Source organism: Protopterus annectens, chromosome 9.part0, assembly GCF_019279795.1.
Source record: "Protopterus annectens isolate FY-2018-M chromosome 9.part0, PAN1.0, whole genome shotgun sequence".
Taxonomy (NCBI): Eukaryota; Metazoa; Chordata; order Ceratodontiformes; family Protopteridae; genus Protopterus; species Protopterus annectens.
The window spans coordinates 268,661,257-268,679,332 of NC_056743.1; the positions used below are offsets into that span (position 1 = coordinate 268,661,257).

General features: G+C 36.3%; 1 protein-coding gene across 2 annotated transcripts in view; it reads right to left on the reverse strand.

The window, feature by feature from the left end:
- PTPN5 (protein tyrosine phosphatase non-receptor type 5) overlaps positions 1–18,076 on the reverse strand; it is a 772,658-nt gene that overhangs the window by 5,958 nt on the left and 748,624 nt on the right. For both annotated transcript variants that reach the window (XM_044082854.1, XM_044082853.1), the window contains one exon: positions 11,226–11,339. In XM_044082854.1, the coding sequence (XP_043938789.1) occupies positions 11,226–11,339 (114 nt within the window). The remainder of the gene's footprint in view (positions 1–11,225; positions 11,340–18,076) is intronic.

Here is an 18,076-nt window from a genome sequence, read left to right on the forward strand (position 1 = left end):
CTTATATATTGACTCAAATATTTTTTTATAATATACAGCTTTACATACTAAATGTCCTCCAAAAACTACTTTAACTACAGACCACTTAACAGCCAAGTGAATTCCTTCAAACAGGATACAATTCTCAAATTTAGATATCTGCACATTCATAAACTCCACCATTTTTTCACAAGTGCTTCAGTTCTCTAATCAACACCAATATTTTATTAGTTGACTAAATAAACTGCGTAGATCGATATACTGCAAAATGATTAGAATATGTCTAGGTTCTACATTTATATCCCTTACTGTGAACAAAATAGGATATGAAGCAAGGGAAAAATAATTTATTGCAAATGATCTAGGTGTATGTGAAAGGTCTTAATTCTTACTGGGTTAGAATATCTGAAAGGATCTGACAAAGGAAATACTTCTTTAAATTAGGATAAAGCTCCTGATCTAAGATTTTAAAAACTTTTGCACCTCATTTTTTAATCTAAAGCAGAATCTTGAATACAATTCTAATAATCTGCTATTATATCATAGTCATTAAGAAACTCAGTTGCCTACTGAATGACCTTGAGCAAGTCACTTAACCAGACAGAACTGTGGGCAACATAATTAAGGTCCTAGTAACTACTTATGAACCTGAAATGGATTGTTGAAAAAAAATCAAGTTTTATTACAGAAAATGTATCATCTTTCTCTTAGTCTAATATTACCCACATCCATCTGCACTGATTTCTAAATAATAATAGCAACACCAATAGTTAGGAGTTACTTGCAGCAATATTTTAATCCAATTAATTCTATCATTGATCCATTAAGTAATACATGAATAATTCTGACAGTGTTTTTTATAATTTTCTTAATATAAAAATCAAACAATGACCTTTAAAAGAACAGATTATTCTAAAGCATGAACACGTACAATTCATTGCAAAATAAAATCTCCACACTGTATTTATATGCTAATCATAGGTAATAATGCAAAACAGAAGAAAGCCAGTCATAACAGTCTTAAATAACTGATTTGAAGGTTAAACATTTACACTATTAAAACACATTTAGAAGAAAAACAGTGATAACAATATTAAATTCTTTTGAACATTAAACATTATATTATTAAAACATACTATGCAGCAGTCATAAATATACAAACGACAGTTTAAATATGTCATAACTAAGCAGCTATAATAACTTCCAATAAAAATTCCTCAATGTCCAATAATTTAATTAATTGCAAGTCAAAATGTATAAGTAAGCTTTGACTACAAAATGTCTAATAAGCTTAAAACAGAAGTCTAGAGATAATTAAAAGCATGTACCAAACAAATTTGATTGGGTAAATATAAGTAAAACTAATACTCCTTATAAAATGAAAATAAAACAATGTAAAGAAGCTTGTTAGAATAGTCAAACCAATACACTAAGTGAAGTACCAATGGACTATGTTTATCAATGTGAACATTGAATAATGACATTTTAATTTTAAATAAAGTTAGTTTCATTCAAAGGAAATGCCCACAGGCCACAATCTATCTAAAACACGCAATCACAACTAAATAAGAGATATTTCTAATATATAAAGGTTAAAAATTTCTGAAAGACCCAGTGCAAGTGTATATAACTGTTCACTAAAACTGTCACTGCATGCACGTTACAGGTACCTAATCAGAATCAACATTCAGAAATGTCCTTATTGAAAACAGTTTTGCATGATATAGTAGTCTTAGGAACCTATCAAAGAAACACAAAAGTAAACCCATAATGACAATATAATTTAATGATGATGCATTTAATGGTAATAACAATGAAATTCTGTGACCTTGTTTACAACAAAAACTTAATTTTGAGAAAATACAAAGTAACTGTGCAACTGTTACTGCATATGCAAAAGGTTATTAAAAATTACTTTACGATAAAAAGTAAACTGCTCTCACCATGCAGAGTAACTAACAGAAACAAGAAATATGCAGAAAATTAATTTTAATAAAAAGAGTCAGTCTTTAAATCTGCAAAGGACATCTACATGGCATAATATTATGTTTTTTGTTTTTTTATATATACACATTCAATATGTATTTTATTCATTCATGCTTTGTTGACTGGGTTAGTCCCACTTGTCAGTGGCTTTGTTTTGGGAGAGACTGTCATGACTAGAACACTGGGAAACTGGCCCAACTCTCTGGATTCTTTTCCATCTAAATGAGCTGCCATCAACTCAGGCTGATCTTTAATCCAGTCTATTTTGGAGTCAATATATGGACTATAATAGTCCTTATCTCTCTCTCTCTCTCTCACACACACACACAAATATACAAACACACACTATATACATATATCTATCTATATACAGTGGATATAAAAAGTTTACACACCCCTATTAAAATGCCAGGTTTTTGTGATAAAAAAATGAGACCACAATAAATATATGCACATATATATATATATATATATATATATATATATATATATATATATATATACATATATATATATATATATATATATATATATATATATATATATATATATATATATATATATATATATATATATATATATATATATATATATATATATATATATATATATATATATATATATATATATATATATATATATATATATATATATATATATATATGTATACACACATACATACTCACACACACACACATATATATATATATATATATATATATATATATATATATATATATATATATTTTGAGAGAGAGAGAGAGAGACACACACATGCACACACACACACACACACACACACACACACACACACACACACACACACACACACACACACACACACATTTCTATCCTATTGCATACATGGAATAACCCTGTGTATGACATTTACTTTGAAAAGTGGGGCATTTCTGAAAACTTGTGGATTTTTTAAGAAAAACTGTGAAGTAAAGCCAGAGAAAAAGTTTTCGATTTCTAATTAGTGTGTTATGAATAGAAATGTTTTAGTGCAATATAGGATTGAACTAATTGCAGAAGAAAGGAAAAAAGACATATTAAAGGACTGTAATCAAGTTAGGTGTCTGAAACAGACTCTGGATGACATAAGTATACAGACTAGGCACTGGCAGTAAAAATGTGTCTTAGATTTAAAGACTAAAAGGACTCATCTGGTGTGCAGTAGTAGTAACATTTTTGTTAAACAAAACAAATGTGTTATCTTTTAATGTGAATCCAACAGGTGCTGCCTTTCTAAGGAAGGATACTTATTAAAGCTGGTTTAAAAAATGTTTGAGTAATGTGGGAAAACAGAGCATGGAAAGAAAGCCATAAGCCCAAATGTACTAAAGGTGAGGAATGGGATCAATGTTTTGGGTAGATAGCAATGCAAATTAAAAGAAGCACTGCTAAAACATGTATAAAATTTATTTATTTATTTATTGACCATTTTGGTGACCGGGAAAGTCCGACTGGTCAGAAACCCATTTTCAGCAGAGGCCCGGGAAGAAAAGCTCTGCAAAAATACAGATATTATTACAATTTACAGATATGTGTGCACATTACATTTTATTAAAGTAGAATACAGTTTAAAATTTGTACACTGTACATACAATTACAGACATAATACAGTTTAACATTTGATAGCAATTTTACAATCAAAAGTTCTGTCCCTCTGGTATGAGGGTTAGTATAGTACGCACGTGTAGATATAGTTTGGGATATAGCAGTATGGTATGAGGGCTAGTATAGTAGTACACATGAGTAGATATAGCTTGGGAAATAGGAGTATGGTATGAGGGTTAGTATAGTACGCACGTGTAGATATAGTTTGGGATATAGCAGTATGGTATGAGGGCTAGTATAGTAGTACACATGAGTAGATATAGCTTGGGAAATAGGAGTATGGTATGAGGGTTAGTATAGTACGCACAAGTAGATATAGTTTGGGATATAGCAGTATGGTATGAGGGCTAGTATAGTAGTACACATGAGTAGATATAGCTTGGGAAATAGGAGTATGGTATGAGGGTTAGTATAGTGCACAAGTAGATATAGTTTGGGATATAGCAGTATGGTATGAGGGCTAGTATAGTAGTACACATGAGTAGATATAGCTTGGGAAATAGGAGTATGGTATGAGGGTTAGTATAGTACGCACAAGTAGATATAGTTTGGGATATAGCAGTATGGTATGAGGGCTAGTATAGTAGTACACATGAGTAGATATAGCTTGGGAAATAGGAGTATGGTATGAGGGTTAGTATAGTACGCACAAGTAGATATAGTTTGGGATATAGCAGTATGGTATGAAGGCTAGTATAGTAGTACACATGAGTAGATATAGCTTGGGAAATAGGAGTATGGTATGAGGGTTAGTATAGTATGCACAAGTAGATATAGTTTGGGATATAGGAGTATGGTATGAGGGTTATTATAGTATGCATGAATGGATTCACTTCAGAAGATCGAATTTCCGAAATCTCGAACTACAAATAACCGAAACCAAAAGCTCGAAACTTGAACTTCTGAAGGGAAACCACTAAAACAGAAAAAAAACACAAGCTTCGCTTTTGCAGGGGGGCTTTGCCCCCCTGCACCCCCCCATGTGGGGGGCTGTGCCCCCACACCCCCTACTTAAATATACCAACTCCAAGATCGCTACAGTGGGAGATGGGAAATCTCCGTCTTGCGCTGTATCTTGAAGCGCAAAACGGGAGATTTCTTTACTTCCTGCCAACACCACGAAACAAAAAATACATTACGTACACACAAGGCATGCAACAATACTTGCCTCTGTGTGCACGTAATGTATTCAGGTAAGTAAAGTGTTATTTCGGAACACTACACACATTCGATTTATTAAAATCTCGATCATATGGTCTCGACCATATGCAAATCGAGATTTTAATAATTCGATTATGTGAAGTGTTCCCGCATGAATATATATATATAGTTTGGGATACAGGAGTATGGTATGAGGGTTAGTATAGTACGCATGAGTAGATATAGTTTGGGTTATAGCAGTATGGTATGAGGGTTATTATAGTATGCACGAATATATATAGTTTGGGATACAGGAGTATGGTATGAGGGTTATTATAGTACGCACGAATATATATAGTTTGGGATATAGGAGTATGGTATGAGGGTTAGTATAGTATGCATGAATATATATAGTTTGGGATACAGGAGTATGGTATGAGGGTTAGTATAGTATGCACAAGTAGATATAGTTTGGGATATAGGAGTATGGTATGAGGGTTAGTATAGTATGCATGAATATATATAGTTTGGGATATAGGAGTATGGTATGAGGGTTATTATAGTATGCACGAATATATATAGTTTGGGATATAGGAGTATGGTATGAGAGTTATTATAGTATGCAAGAATATATATAGTTTGGGATATAGGAGTATGGTATGAGGGTTAGTCTAGTATGCATGAATATATATAGTTTGGGATATAGGAGTATGGTATGAGGGTTAGTATAGTACGCATGAGTAGATATAGTTTGGGTTATAGCAGTATGGTATAATAAGGTACACTGAGGAGAAGACGGGGTTTGGAAGTGGGTATGGAACTTGGAGAAATAAGTATTAACTGGGTAACAAGTTAGGGAAAAGAGTAGGAGATAAGGGGTGTAGGTGAAGCAGCCAGGGGAGGTAGTATCTGCTATATAGTGAAGAGATAGGAATTGAGTGTGTTAGTCTTTAGATGAGGAGCAATGACAGATGGGCATGTTAAGGAAGTGAGTTTTGTAGAGTAACTTTGAATATCTTAAAGGAGTCTAAGACACTGATATTTGGGGATGGGAGGATGGGGCATTCCATAGTTTTGGAATGGTAAAGGAGTAGAGTCTATGACCAGCTCCTCTTTTGTTAGGTTTGTATACTTTTAAAAGCTGTTTATTGGTGGAATGGAGATTTCTGGAAAGAGTATAGGGCTGTAAGATAGGTTTTAATGTTGCACAGCTGTCTAACTTGTATATTATTTTGTGAGCTAGACATAGTTGTACTAAAATTAAGCTAATGGGGGAATTGTAGACAGTTTAGTTCATTGAGGGTAAAATAGTGATGTGTGTGGTAAGACATACCAATTGCAAATTTAGCTATTTTGTAGTACCATGATTGCAGTTTGGTTTTTAGACACATGTGGAGGTTAGTGAGAATAGGGGCCCCATATGAGAAGGAGGGGAGCAAGTAAGTATTGGGACCACTGCTCAAAATTACACAGTCTCATAACAGCCACGGGCACTCCCTCTATTCAAAGAAAATAGAGAAGTACTGGAATTTCCTTCCACTAAATATAGAGTACTCTCTTCTATCCTGTTTTTAAACTAAAACTGAAAGAACACCTTATAAACAACTGGCTATACCCCTGTTGCTCTCCTGGATAACTTTCATTGCTCAGCACCACCTCATCTCTTCTCCTCCATACAGACCATGCTTTTTCTCTTCCTGCATTAATATCCATCTACCCTTGTCTAAAGTGCTTTCTCTCTTCCCACTTTTGCATTTCTTTTGTCAGCCCTCTTCTACTCACGAAAACTCTTTCTCACAAATGTATCTAGTTACACACTATCTGCCTTTTCTATTTCTTACTCAATCTGTATTTTTTAATTTCCTCTGAGTTCCACATGTAAATTATTAGCTAGTTTTACTTTACGTACACATACACAATATGCACTCTAATGTCAAATACTATAATTGCTGTGCTGTACTGCTTGAAATTGTCTAATATGTATTGATTCATATTGTTTTTAGTCTACTGTCTAAATTGTATGTTGAAATTGACTAATTTGTACTGATTCATACTGTTTTAGTCTATGTCTAAATTGTATGTGTGGAGCTTTTCTCCCTGGGTCTCCACTGAAAATGGGCTCCAAGCCCAGTTGGACATTACCTGGTAAACAAATGTAAAATAAATAAAGAGTTTTTTGGTGGGGTTGTCCATGAAATGCTTGCATCTATGAATTTTACCAAGCTTGAAATATGTTTTTTAATGGTGTTTAGTATATGTTGGTCAAAGGAGAGTTTATCATCTATGGTGATACCCAGTAACTTTGCTTGAGTTACAGTTTGTACTTCTGTATAATTTTGTGAGTATATTTTAAAGTTATGCAGAAGTGGTTTTGGTGTGAACAATAACAGATTGGTCTTATTGGGATTAAGTAGTAATTGTTCATCATTTAGCCAGGTCTCAATAGAGGTGAAGGCATCTTCCATCATTTTAAGAGATGTTGAAGGTGATTGGAGGAGGAGATAATGGTGGAATCATCAGTGTACTGAATGAGTGTGCTTTGGAGGGGCGCAGCATGAAGATTATTAATGAAGATATTGAAAAGTAAGGGTCCACGTATGGATCCTTGAGAGACTCCAGTTTTGTTAACCAGGCATTGTGATAGATTAGTTTGCCATTGAATGCATTGCTGTCTGTTGGTTAAGTGGTTAGCAAACCATTTCTGAGTAAGTAGTGAGCATCCTAGTGTACATAACTGTTTAATAGTTTCTGATGTGACACTGTATCAAAGGCCTTAGACAGAATCAAACAGGATTGCAGTAGTTAGTTGGCCAGAGTCCAAGGCTTTGTTTACAGTATCTGTGAATGATATAAGTGCAGTGAATGTGCTGTGTGCTGGGTGAAAACCAAGTTGGGTGGGAGCAAAGAAATTGCTATCAGTAACATGTTTCAGTAATTGTACATGTATACCTCTTCCAGTATTTTAGATAAAGGATAGAGGATAGAGATGGGTCGGTAGTTTGTCAATTCATTGTTTTTTCCACCTTTGTGTAAGGGTATTATGATAGATTTTTTTCAAGAGTTTAGGGACTTCAGATTCTGTGATGGATCTTTTAATCAGGATGCTGACAGGGTAGGCTATTGCATTTGCAGTGAGTTTTAAGTATTCTGAAGGAAGGTTGTCTGTGGAAAGGCAGCAAGGTTTTCATTTGAGAAGAACCTTATATATTAGGTGGGAACAGGTTGTACGGTGAAAGTAGGAGTTGCAGAAATAGATGTGGAGGTTTCATGGTAATTGGGGTGTTAGCGCTGGTATTGCTATTTGGCGATTCAGGTGGGACTAGATTTAGTGTGGAGATGAAGTTTGTGTTTGGTGTAGAATAGTTTACTAGTTTAAGTATACTATCTATGAAATGGTAGTTGAACATGTCAGCTATTACAGATGGATCTTTGTCAGGGGCTGCTGAAGGCTTTTGAGTGGACCCAGGAGTGAGGAGTTATTGTATTGGCTGGTTAGTTGCCGAGAGTAGTAGTTTTTTTGTCAGCAATGACTAGTTTTTTAGTTTTATTTTGTAGCTGCTTGCAAATAAGTAGATTTGTGTCATTTTCTTTCTTTGTTAAGTCTTTACAGGCTTGGTCTCTAGTTTGCAATACTTGTTTTGTGGCTTTAGTTAGCCAGGGTGCATGGTTTAGTTTTGTTCTTTTAGTACGAAGAGGGGCTATGCTGTTAAGAGTGTCTAAGAAGACTTTGTTATAGTGGTTAATAGCATCATCCAGTGGTAACATTCTCAACGAGGACCAATTTATCATTTTAAGACATTGTTGAATAGTTGTTGATTGAATTAGGTTAGCTTTCTTGATGTTTTGTAGGTATGAAGTTTAGAATCCTGTGGGGGGGGTCTGTATGTATAAGCTGGTAAATAGACACTTAAGGTATTTGAGAGTGTGTTGAAATTGGAGAATTTGTGGAGATCTGATGCCAGGATCCAGTCTAAGGTTACACCTAGGTGATTATTGTTCATTCTGGTAGGGGAAGTAATAAGGTGTATAAAGCCATGAAGGTTAATACTATTTACTGGGGAGGCAGTGTGAGAGTTTGCCAGCAGATATTTAAATCATGAAAATAAGGGTGTAATTTAGACTGCCAGTATGAATGAAACTGAAAACAGTGACATAATAGGACAGATGCAAACAACAGAAGAAAAGCATTTTATGAAAATCTGTTACAAAAAAGTTAAGGAAAAAACAGGAGAAATAACAACCAGAATATCAATATGAGTTTAATAGGAATAAGGAGATTTTTTTTCGGGAAGGGGGTGCTCATTTGAAACTGATTCTGTAGACACAGTAGATAAAACAGAAAAGAAAAGGAAGATTAGAGAGAAAGGCAAAGGGTGCATTTAAAATTATTAGTGAATATTAAAAAATTGAAAAAAATTTAAGCCAGTACATTACATATATGTTGTAGTGTTCAGTGGCATGACTGCTGGAGAACCAATTTAATTTCCAGAGAGTCTGGAAAAAAAATGGAGGGGTGGCAACCCTATATGTACATTAAGAAAAAATGGGATGACTGAAACGGGAACATGAGAGGTAAATTAAAGGCTTGCGTAAAGATTCAGAGAATAACGATATATTACAAAAGAGGAAATGCTATAGAAAAGACATTTAGGAAAAAATGAAAGACATGATTTTAGCTCAAACATGTGCAACCAGAGGTAAAAATTAGGATGTATTGCAATAATTAGGAAATACATTGGCTAAGAAAGATATTTAGATGAACTGATTAAGGAATGCAAATGGAAAGGCTATAAAGGGGACAGTAGAAATGGAACAGGTAATAGATGATATTTACTGGAGACATGCAAGAAGAGCAGAACATATTGGATTTGGAAAAGGTCTATTTGAGTTTATTAAAAAAAAAAGATCAATTTTAAACTTTTAAGAATTAATTCCCAGTAGCCAAACTGTACTGCAGCCCATGTAAATTGATAAAATGTAATGTAAAACTACTGCCTTATTAGAAATGTATGAGAACAAAATAACATTTTACTTTATAAAAACTGCATAATTGTATATAAACTTTAAGTTTTACAATCATGTAAAACTGATCCTATTATATCTGAAGTGTGTATTTTAAATCTGCTTGCAATGTTTATTGCATCTGAGCCAAGGTCAAGGCTGAAATGGGTCTCTGGATCAGACCAACTACTTACTTATCAAATAGTAAGTCGATAAATAAAACAACAATACATTATAAAAATAGATAGTGTGATAAAATGAGAATTAAAAATGTTTGCTAAAAGAAAAAAAACTCTTAATAAAAGAGGTGTTAGACTAAGCGTTGCAAGAAATTGAATTTAAAGACAATGAGAATGCTTGTGTAAATATTAATATTAAATAAATCATTACAAGAAAGGAAACATAGTTAAGGTTATGCTACTTTTATTTGAATGAAATGAGATAAAAAAGAACCAGGCTGTTTACTATGACACTGGTGCTACAGTGAGATTTTTGAGCATAGGATGGGGTGAGAGTCACTATGCATTTTGACGCTGTTTTAATTTCACATTATGCATTAATGCTGCTTTTGCAATTCAGTAAATATAAGAAGAAATTAACAAAATGTTCATAGATATCTACTTTATATGGATTTAAAGAGTCACAATGGGTACGCAAACTAAATCACATTTCCATCTGTTTAATGTTTTTTATGACTCTAGGACACATAAGATTCATAAAGCAAGTGATGTAGTGGGAACTTCAAATTACTGATTCATGCATTGCCTACACTTTAGTTTAACTTTACATGCTAAACCCTCTATAAATCCCAGTCCTCCTCAGATATTCTATTTCATGAATGGGTAAATGTCCACTAGGATCTTGGTTTTAAGGACCTACATTTTTTGTTCCTCATCTATCTAATGAGAACTCCACTTATGTTCGACATAAGCAAAATAATCTTGGCCAATGCGTGTGTACTCTAAATTGCACAAACTATTCATTTTTAGCTGTAAAATGATACCTACATGAATCAGTGTGGATGAACAATACAGTCTGCCAAGGCGTAATGAATTGTCTGACTTATCAATTTTCTCATTCAGTGTGCCTCCATTGTGGATGTAGGAACACAGGTTAACATGAGTAAGAACCTTCCTAACAAGGACCTTATTGACATCAGTTTTTACAACTAGAACACATGATTCCAAGACAGATAATCCAACTGAAGACCATACAAGCAAAATTCTCAGCAACAATATGTATTTATAGCTACATTATTGGAAGGTGCAAATACGTTTCCAGTATTATTCACAGTCACAGTACTCATTTTAGCAATTACAATCTTTGTTTCATGGTCATACCTGAACATAGAAATAGCTGCATGTTAACACCATCTGATATTTGAGAGTTAAAAAAATACATAATATTACAGGTTAGAAATACCATAAATTATTAAAATACTAGTCTAGTATATTATACAGTGTTTCGACAAGTACACAATTGCTGCATTACTTTACCTGTCCAAACGTAACTGGCAGGTTGTTCTCAGTATATCTACAACTCCCTCATTCTTCAGCTGTTTACAACCAATGCTCGTTGCAATAAAGCAGCCTGTTCTGCCCAGACCAGCACTAGAAAACAAAAGTTAGAATGTTATCTTACTTTTCTTTGTCTGTACTGGCACATTATTCTGGCATTCCACCATTTAAAATTCATCAGTATTTAAGGAATTTCTGATTTATATTCCAGTTCTACTCATACTGCATTTCACAGATTGGATATTGTACAGATCGGATGATGTTACATCATGATTTACTAATTAAAAAAAGAAAAGATGAACTGTATTTCATGTTAGCATGAAAACTGCAAAAAGATTAAACTATTATTTGAAGTCTGTATTTATCTTTGCATATGCCCTTTCAGACCAAGTAAGAAAGTTGGAAGAGGACTTTGTTACTAGCTAGTAATTAAAGTTATTTTTTTGCCTTTTTAACTTCTAAAATTGTTGTGACAGGAGTAGACCTCATTTCTGAGTTAGGGTACAGTTAGAGTTCTTGAAATTAGTACTGCTTTAGTCTTTGATGTTAGCCAAGCATGATATGCTGAGCGCACGCAATGTAGCCTTAATTGTATTTTTCTGCTATTCATAGAGGGATACATGAACTGGTAGCATATTTAAATATGCCTGTAATTTATTTTTTATTAGTCCTGTTGTTTCTACTGTTAATGGAACTGTCTGAGTACATTTGTTCTACTTTGCTCTCATTTTTGCTTGCAAGTCCTCTTTTATGACTTGTGTCACAAGTCACTATAACTGCTGGTACAGCAATTTCAATAATTAATGCTATTTTTAGCTTTTTTGTTTTGATTTTTCTCCACTGTTGTTAATGGTGATCCCATGGGATCTGAACTTCTCTGTTGTCTGTAACGCTTTGTGGCTCATGTTTCCAGTGTTTCTTGGCTACCTCTATATTGTAGTGTTTACACAATTCTCAGTACAACATACACAGTTCCCAGTACAACATACACAATTCTGAGAACAACAGGCACCCATGCCACTTTATCGTGCCAATCAGTATACAGACCCTTAGTAATGAGTGCTGATATAGAAGTTTTCTATATTTGCCACTATATTTGGGGGCTTTCTAAATTTTCTTTCATTTTCTTTTTGGTCTTTCCTTCATATTCTGTCTTTTTTTGGCATTTTCATTTGCTGTATGATTCTTATTTATACCGTTCCATTCCCACTCTTTTCTGAAATGCCTTTGCTAAACTAAGCAAATATGTCATCTTAGATGACTTCTCTTCATGCTATAGAACTTTTAGAATGTTTGGATCAGATGAGGTCAGCAAATATGCATACAGTCCCAGATTTGCAGACCTACCTATACATGTAGTCAGTTCCATACCTCCTTCAGAGCAAGGGATATATAATCTTGGTATGCACTGCTTTTATATATCATTTGATAAGAAAGAAACACTTTTTCTTGTTTTCTTGTCCAATTGATTTATTGCTGTTCAATCCAGTTGCAATATTGCCTGTGTCAGAGTTTTCACCTTTTCCTTCAAGTTGTACAATTCAAGATAGAAGTTTATGTGAGTCTTGTAATGTTGTTGTTTGTCTTTCGGCTTCTCCCAGTTAGGGGTTGCCACAGCAGAACTTCAGTCCGCTAATGATTGGCAGTAGATTTTCATGAATGCCGAGGTGCCAGCTTGACGTCCAACATTCAACGAAGGCACGCCCATTTACGCATGTCTTTCGAACGCCCATCCAACTGCGGGGAGGACATGCAGACTCCACACAGAAGGCACTCCAAGCACTCCAGCCGAGAATCGAACGGGAGAACCTCTTGCTGTGAGGCAACAACGCTACCGCTGCACCACCGCGGATTGCTTTATGTGAGTCTTGTAATGAAGGTTCTAAAACATCACCCTGCGGCATATCTTCTTTAGAAGCATAAGAACTGAAAGCAAAAAATGAGCAATAGCAAATGAATTGAACCACTAAAGAAGGCAAGAACTTTTAATCAGTTGTGCACTTTTGTTCTGCTAAATACATCGAACTTCATCAGCACGACAACAAAAACTCTTCCATTATATAACTTATGAAGAGCACATGATGAAATCATGTGGTGACGTTCCCAAAAAGGTTTAAACATCACAATAAATATAAATACTAAATTGTTAAAATGTCAACATTTTTACATAATAATACATACATACTATCTCAAAGGTCTTAATTTAAGCAGACATTTAATATTATTGATTTGTTACGTCTTGGAGGTTTATTTGCTGCTAACTATAATTACCAAAGGCATTTCTCTGTCCTACAAAAAATTATTAAAATTCTTCCACCACCAATTCAACAGTACCAAAAGAAAGTTTACTAAAGGCAGTACACACAAATGTGTTTAGAGAGAGAGAGCATTTTGTGGTCCTTATGCTTACTGGCCGGGTAATGCTCATATGTGTTTTATGTGTTTTATGTGTTTTATTTTTGTCCTTTTGTACTTTTTAATCACACAATCACACAGTGCTAATGTGCACCACTTTCAACACACTATCACATGGCTTGTTTAAGTGTCTACGTGATCTCAGTCAACTACTGTGATCTGGAAGGGACAAAAACAGTAGAAGCAAATTAAGTACTGATAGTATAATTCTTCACTTATTTTTTTCATTGTCTTGTCTTCTTGGTCTCTGAGTATCCTTTGTGTATATTGTTTACTCTGTGTTTCAAGAGTCACTCCCACAAGCATGTGCACTTGTGCACATATCAAGAGACACAGAGATAGATACATGCACACACACCCACACACATCCACATACATTTATTGGTCCTAGCTAGGTCTGTTCTACTGGAGAAAGGGCAGTGATATTTGCTTATGGTAACAGTGATGTATGAGGGGCAAACCTAAGGCTTTGAGTCTGTAATACAGCTGACATTTGTGTGCTGCTTTGTTTTATCCGTTTGTGGTCCAGTTTTCTTCCTGTTCAGAATTAATGACTCCAAGAGGCAAGTATCATGAGTAAACTCGTACACTAGAGCAGTATTATCACAATCTGTTGGAGTTATTTTAGTGAAGCAATGTAAATTTCTCATGTCAATACAGTATGACTGAAATATTGTTACAGTTAAGTACGACTTATATAATCTGCCAAAATATCACTGCATTACTGACTGGAAAATAACGCATTTGAATGCTTTAAAAACTAATCCACATTATAAGTTGTTTAGTTATTTATTCATTTAATTACATTAACAATTAGCTGTCTGTCGGGTGCCAGGATCAGACACATAACACAGGTCACTCCACAACAAGTACAAGTATGACTCTGTCATTGTCCATGTCAGTGTGAATGACCTGAGACGTACCTCCCTGGACTACATGAAAAGAGACATGGAGGAGCTCTCAAGATTATGTGGCCCAGGGAGGTATGACCCTAGCCCTGAGCAGCATCCTACCGCCGTCCAGAATGATACCGCAGTACAAGCAGAACAAGCAGAAAATGATTGACTTCAACAATTGGCGAAGTTTCTGGTGTCATTCTAAGGAGATCCAGTATCTGTCTGCTTGGGATGACAAAACTGACAGACCTTCATGCTTTGCCAGAGATGACCTGCATCTGTCACCCTTAGGTTTCTGGATACTGGCTAAGGCTCTTGCCGCCCTTATAGTGCCTTTTTTAGGTGGTGTTCCAAAGACCAAATTACCGCCATAACAGCTATAAATAAATGCAATCTGAGGGTCATGCTGCTCAGTGCTAGACGTCTAAATCTCAAGATGCACTCACTCAAAGCACTCCTCAAAATGGAGAACATCGATATTTGTGCTGTAACGGAGATCTCGTTTAAAGCAGCAGAAAGCACCCCTGTGCTACTAGACTATAACTCATTCCACACCTTTTGGTTGCAGAAAGTGGAATGAAGCTCCAAAGGCAGTGGCGTCTCCATATTCATAAAGGCTACGCACACCTCCAGACTAGTAGCTCAGCATAACGCATTGGAGATACTTCGGGTACAACTAACAGTGGGTAAGACAGTGATTCAGGTCGTAGCCTGCTATAGGTCCCCAACCATGTCTCAAGACTCTCATTCCATGTTCCTAAGCACCCTGGAAACTATTAGGGTCCAACCAAACACTCTCATACTGGGTGACTTCAACTGGGAAAACTACTCATGCATTAATACACTTGCCCAACGCTTCCTGGAATTCATTAATTCCAATGCACTGGACCAGCTCATTCTTACCCCCCACTAGAGGAAGCAACATCCTTGACCTGGTTATTACTAACATGAGCAACCATTGCTCAACACCAATAGTCAATTCCTCCCTGGTCAGATCCAACCACAAGCTAATTAACATGGAAATCCACATCTCACCCACACCATCAGCAAACGTAACCACCATGAAAAACTTCTCCAAAGCTGACTTTGGGCTCCTACAAACAGAGATGGCTAACTTCACGGCACCCATGCAAATGGAAAATAGGTGCATAAGTGCCAAATCATACACCAATGCACTGTATGAACATGTACATAAATGCATGGAAATAGCCATACCCAACAGAACCAAGACGTTCTCCTCACAAAAAAGGAAGCCAATCTGGTGGTCCCCTGCTATTAAACTCTACAACAGAAGGAAGAAACTGTTGCAGAAAAGGGTGAAGTCCCAATAATGGAAAAACTCTCTTATTAGCCTCAACAAAAAGTTGAGATCCCTCATCAAAACCTCTAAAGCTAGCTATGAAGGTGGAATTGTGGCAGACACTAAAAACAACCACAAAGCCTTCTACAGTTATATCAAGAATCTCCATGGCAATACCCAGATTTGCTCTGAGTTACTGCACAATGGTACCTCCTATACTGAACCAACAGATATTGCCAACATACTGGCCAACAGATTCAGTACCAACTTTACCCCTCCCCCCCAAAGGACCAATCACAATACTAGAAGAATGCCAGGCACCCAGTATTACTGCAACACAGGTTAAAGCTGCATTGTCTAAGGCCAGCAATACAGCTTCCATGGGATCTGACAATATCCCTGGCTGTGTTCTACATGAACTACACAGAGAACTGGCACCACACCTGTGTGCCCTGTCCAATCACAGCCTCACCTCAGGCTTTGTAGCTACAGAACGGTGCACTGCTATAGTCATCCCTCTCCATAAAGAGGGAGTGACTACAGACCCTGGAAATTATTGCCCTGATATGTAAAGCTATGGGGCACATCATTATGGACCTAATTAACAAGGATACAGGGAATCTCCAAACTCTGGATCCTATGCATATTTGGTTTTGTGAAGGGTATATCATGTCTGCTCAACCTGGTTGACTTCTATGAGTCAGTCACCAGAGCTGTGGATGAGGGCAAGGCAGTTCATACAGCCTACCTTAACCTGGCCAAGGCCTTTGATACCATTCCTCACTCAAGAATTATTGATAGACTCACCTAGGCATCAACCCCTATATCACTAGGTGGGTTGCAAATTGGCGCATAGATAGAACCCACAGTGTGAAAGTAGCAGACTCCAAGTCAGACTGTCGACTAGTCATAAGTGGAGTCCCACACGGATCGGTCCTGGGTCCTCTCCTGTTTGGCATCTATTTTTCAGAAGTCCAGGCCAACACAGAGGGACTCTGGCTGACCAAGTTCACAGACGATTGCAAGCTGGGAGCCATTATTAACTCCCCAAGTGATGTAGCCATCCTACAGAAAGGCCTCACTGAGACCAACAACTGGTGTCAAAACTATGGCCTTAAGCTTAATGCCAAAATATACATCGCCATTCCCTTTGGGAAAAACCCAGTTCCCATTAATTCACACATTGATGGTAGCCCACTGAACACTGAAGGCAATATAAGAGATCTGGGGACACAAGTTGACAGCAACTTCTCCTTCAACCACCACATTGCCACTGTGGTCAGAAAGTCCTTCTATGCGGCACATCTCATTACCAAGGGTTTTGCATCCAGGAAGAAAGATCATCATCTCTCTCTATTCTTCCCTCATTAGACCAATCATAGAGTATAATGCCCCATTTGGCATGTACCTCACTAAACACCTGCAACAGGTGGAAAAGCCACAAAAGTACCTCACAAAGAGGATCCTAGGCCTTAAATACATGCCCTACATGGACAGACTCAAAAAACTCCAGCTTTTCTGTCTCATATTGTCTATTAAGAGGCGATCTCTGCTTGACTTACAAAACCATATCTGACCAAGCCCTGTTAGAAATGTTACACCTAAAGAAATCCCAATCCCACCGCACCACACACTCCAGGGACCTCAACCTCATTACCACAATCAACAGAACATACTGGAGGGACAGGTTCATAACCTAGAGACTGCCCATGCTCTGGAATAGACTTCCCATACATGTCAAGCAGAGCACCTCACTGGCCCTTTTCAAGAGAAATCTTGATGAGTGGATGGGAAATAGAAAGTTCACCCCAGGGATCACGCCAGTAGCTCTACTTGACAGAGGCACCGGGAACTAAGGGCGGCATGATGCCAGGGCACTTCTGTGGGCTAGGCTTGTAAAGGTTCCAGGGCCATTGGCCTAGTACACATTTATGAACCTATGAACATGCATTTTCATAGTCTGCTTTCATTTCTATACAGTTTTGTTTAACCCACTGAATGTTTTCTTCCACATTATGTATTTTACACACTACCACCATTTGTTTTCTTATCCTGAAAAGACTGAATATCAGACGTTGCTCTTTACTTTTAAACCTATTTTTCACACTAAGTGAAGGTAAACCCTCTACTGTCATTGTACTCCTATACTGACTCCAAGATTGCCACACCTTGAAGAAAAGGGAATACTCTGAGAAATGACCATCTCAGACACAGAATAT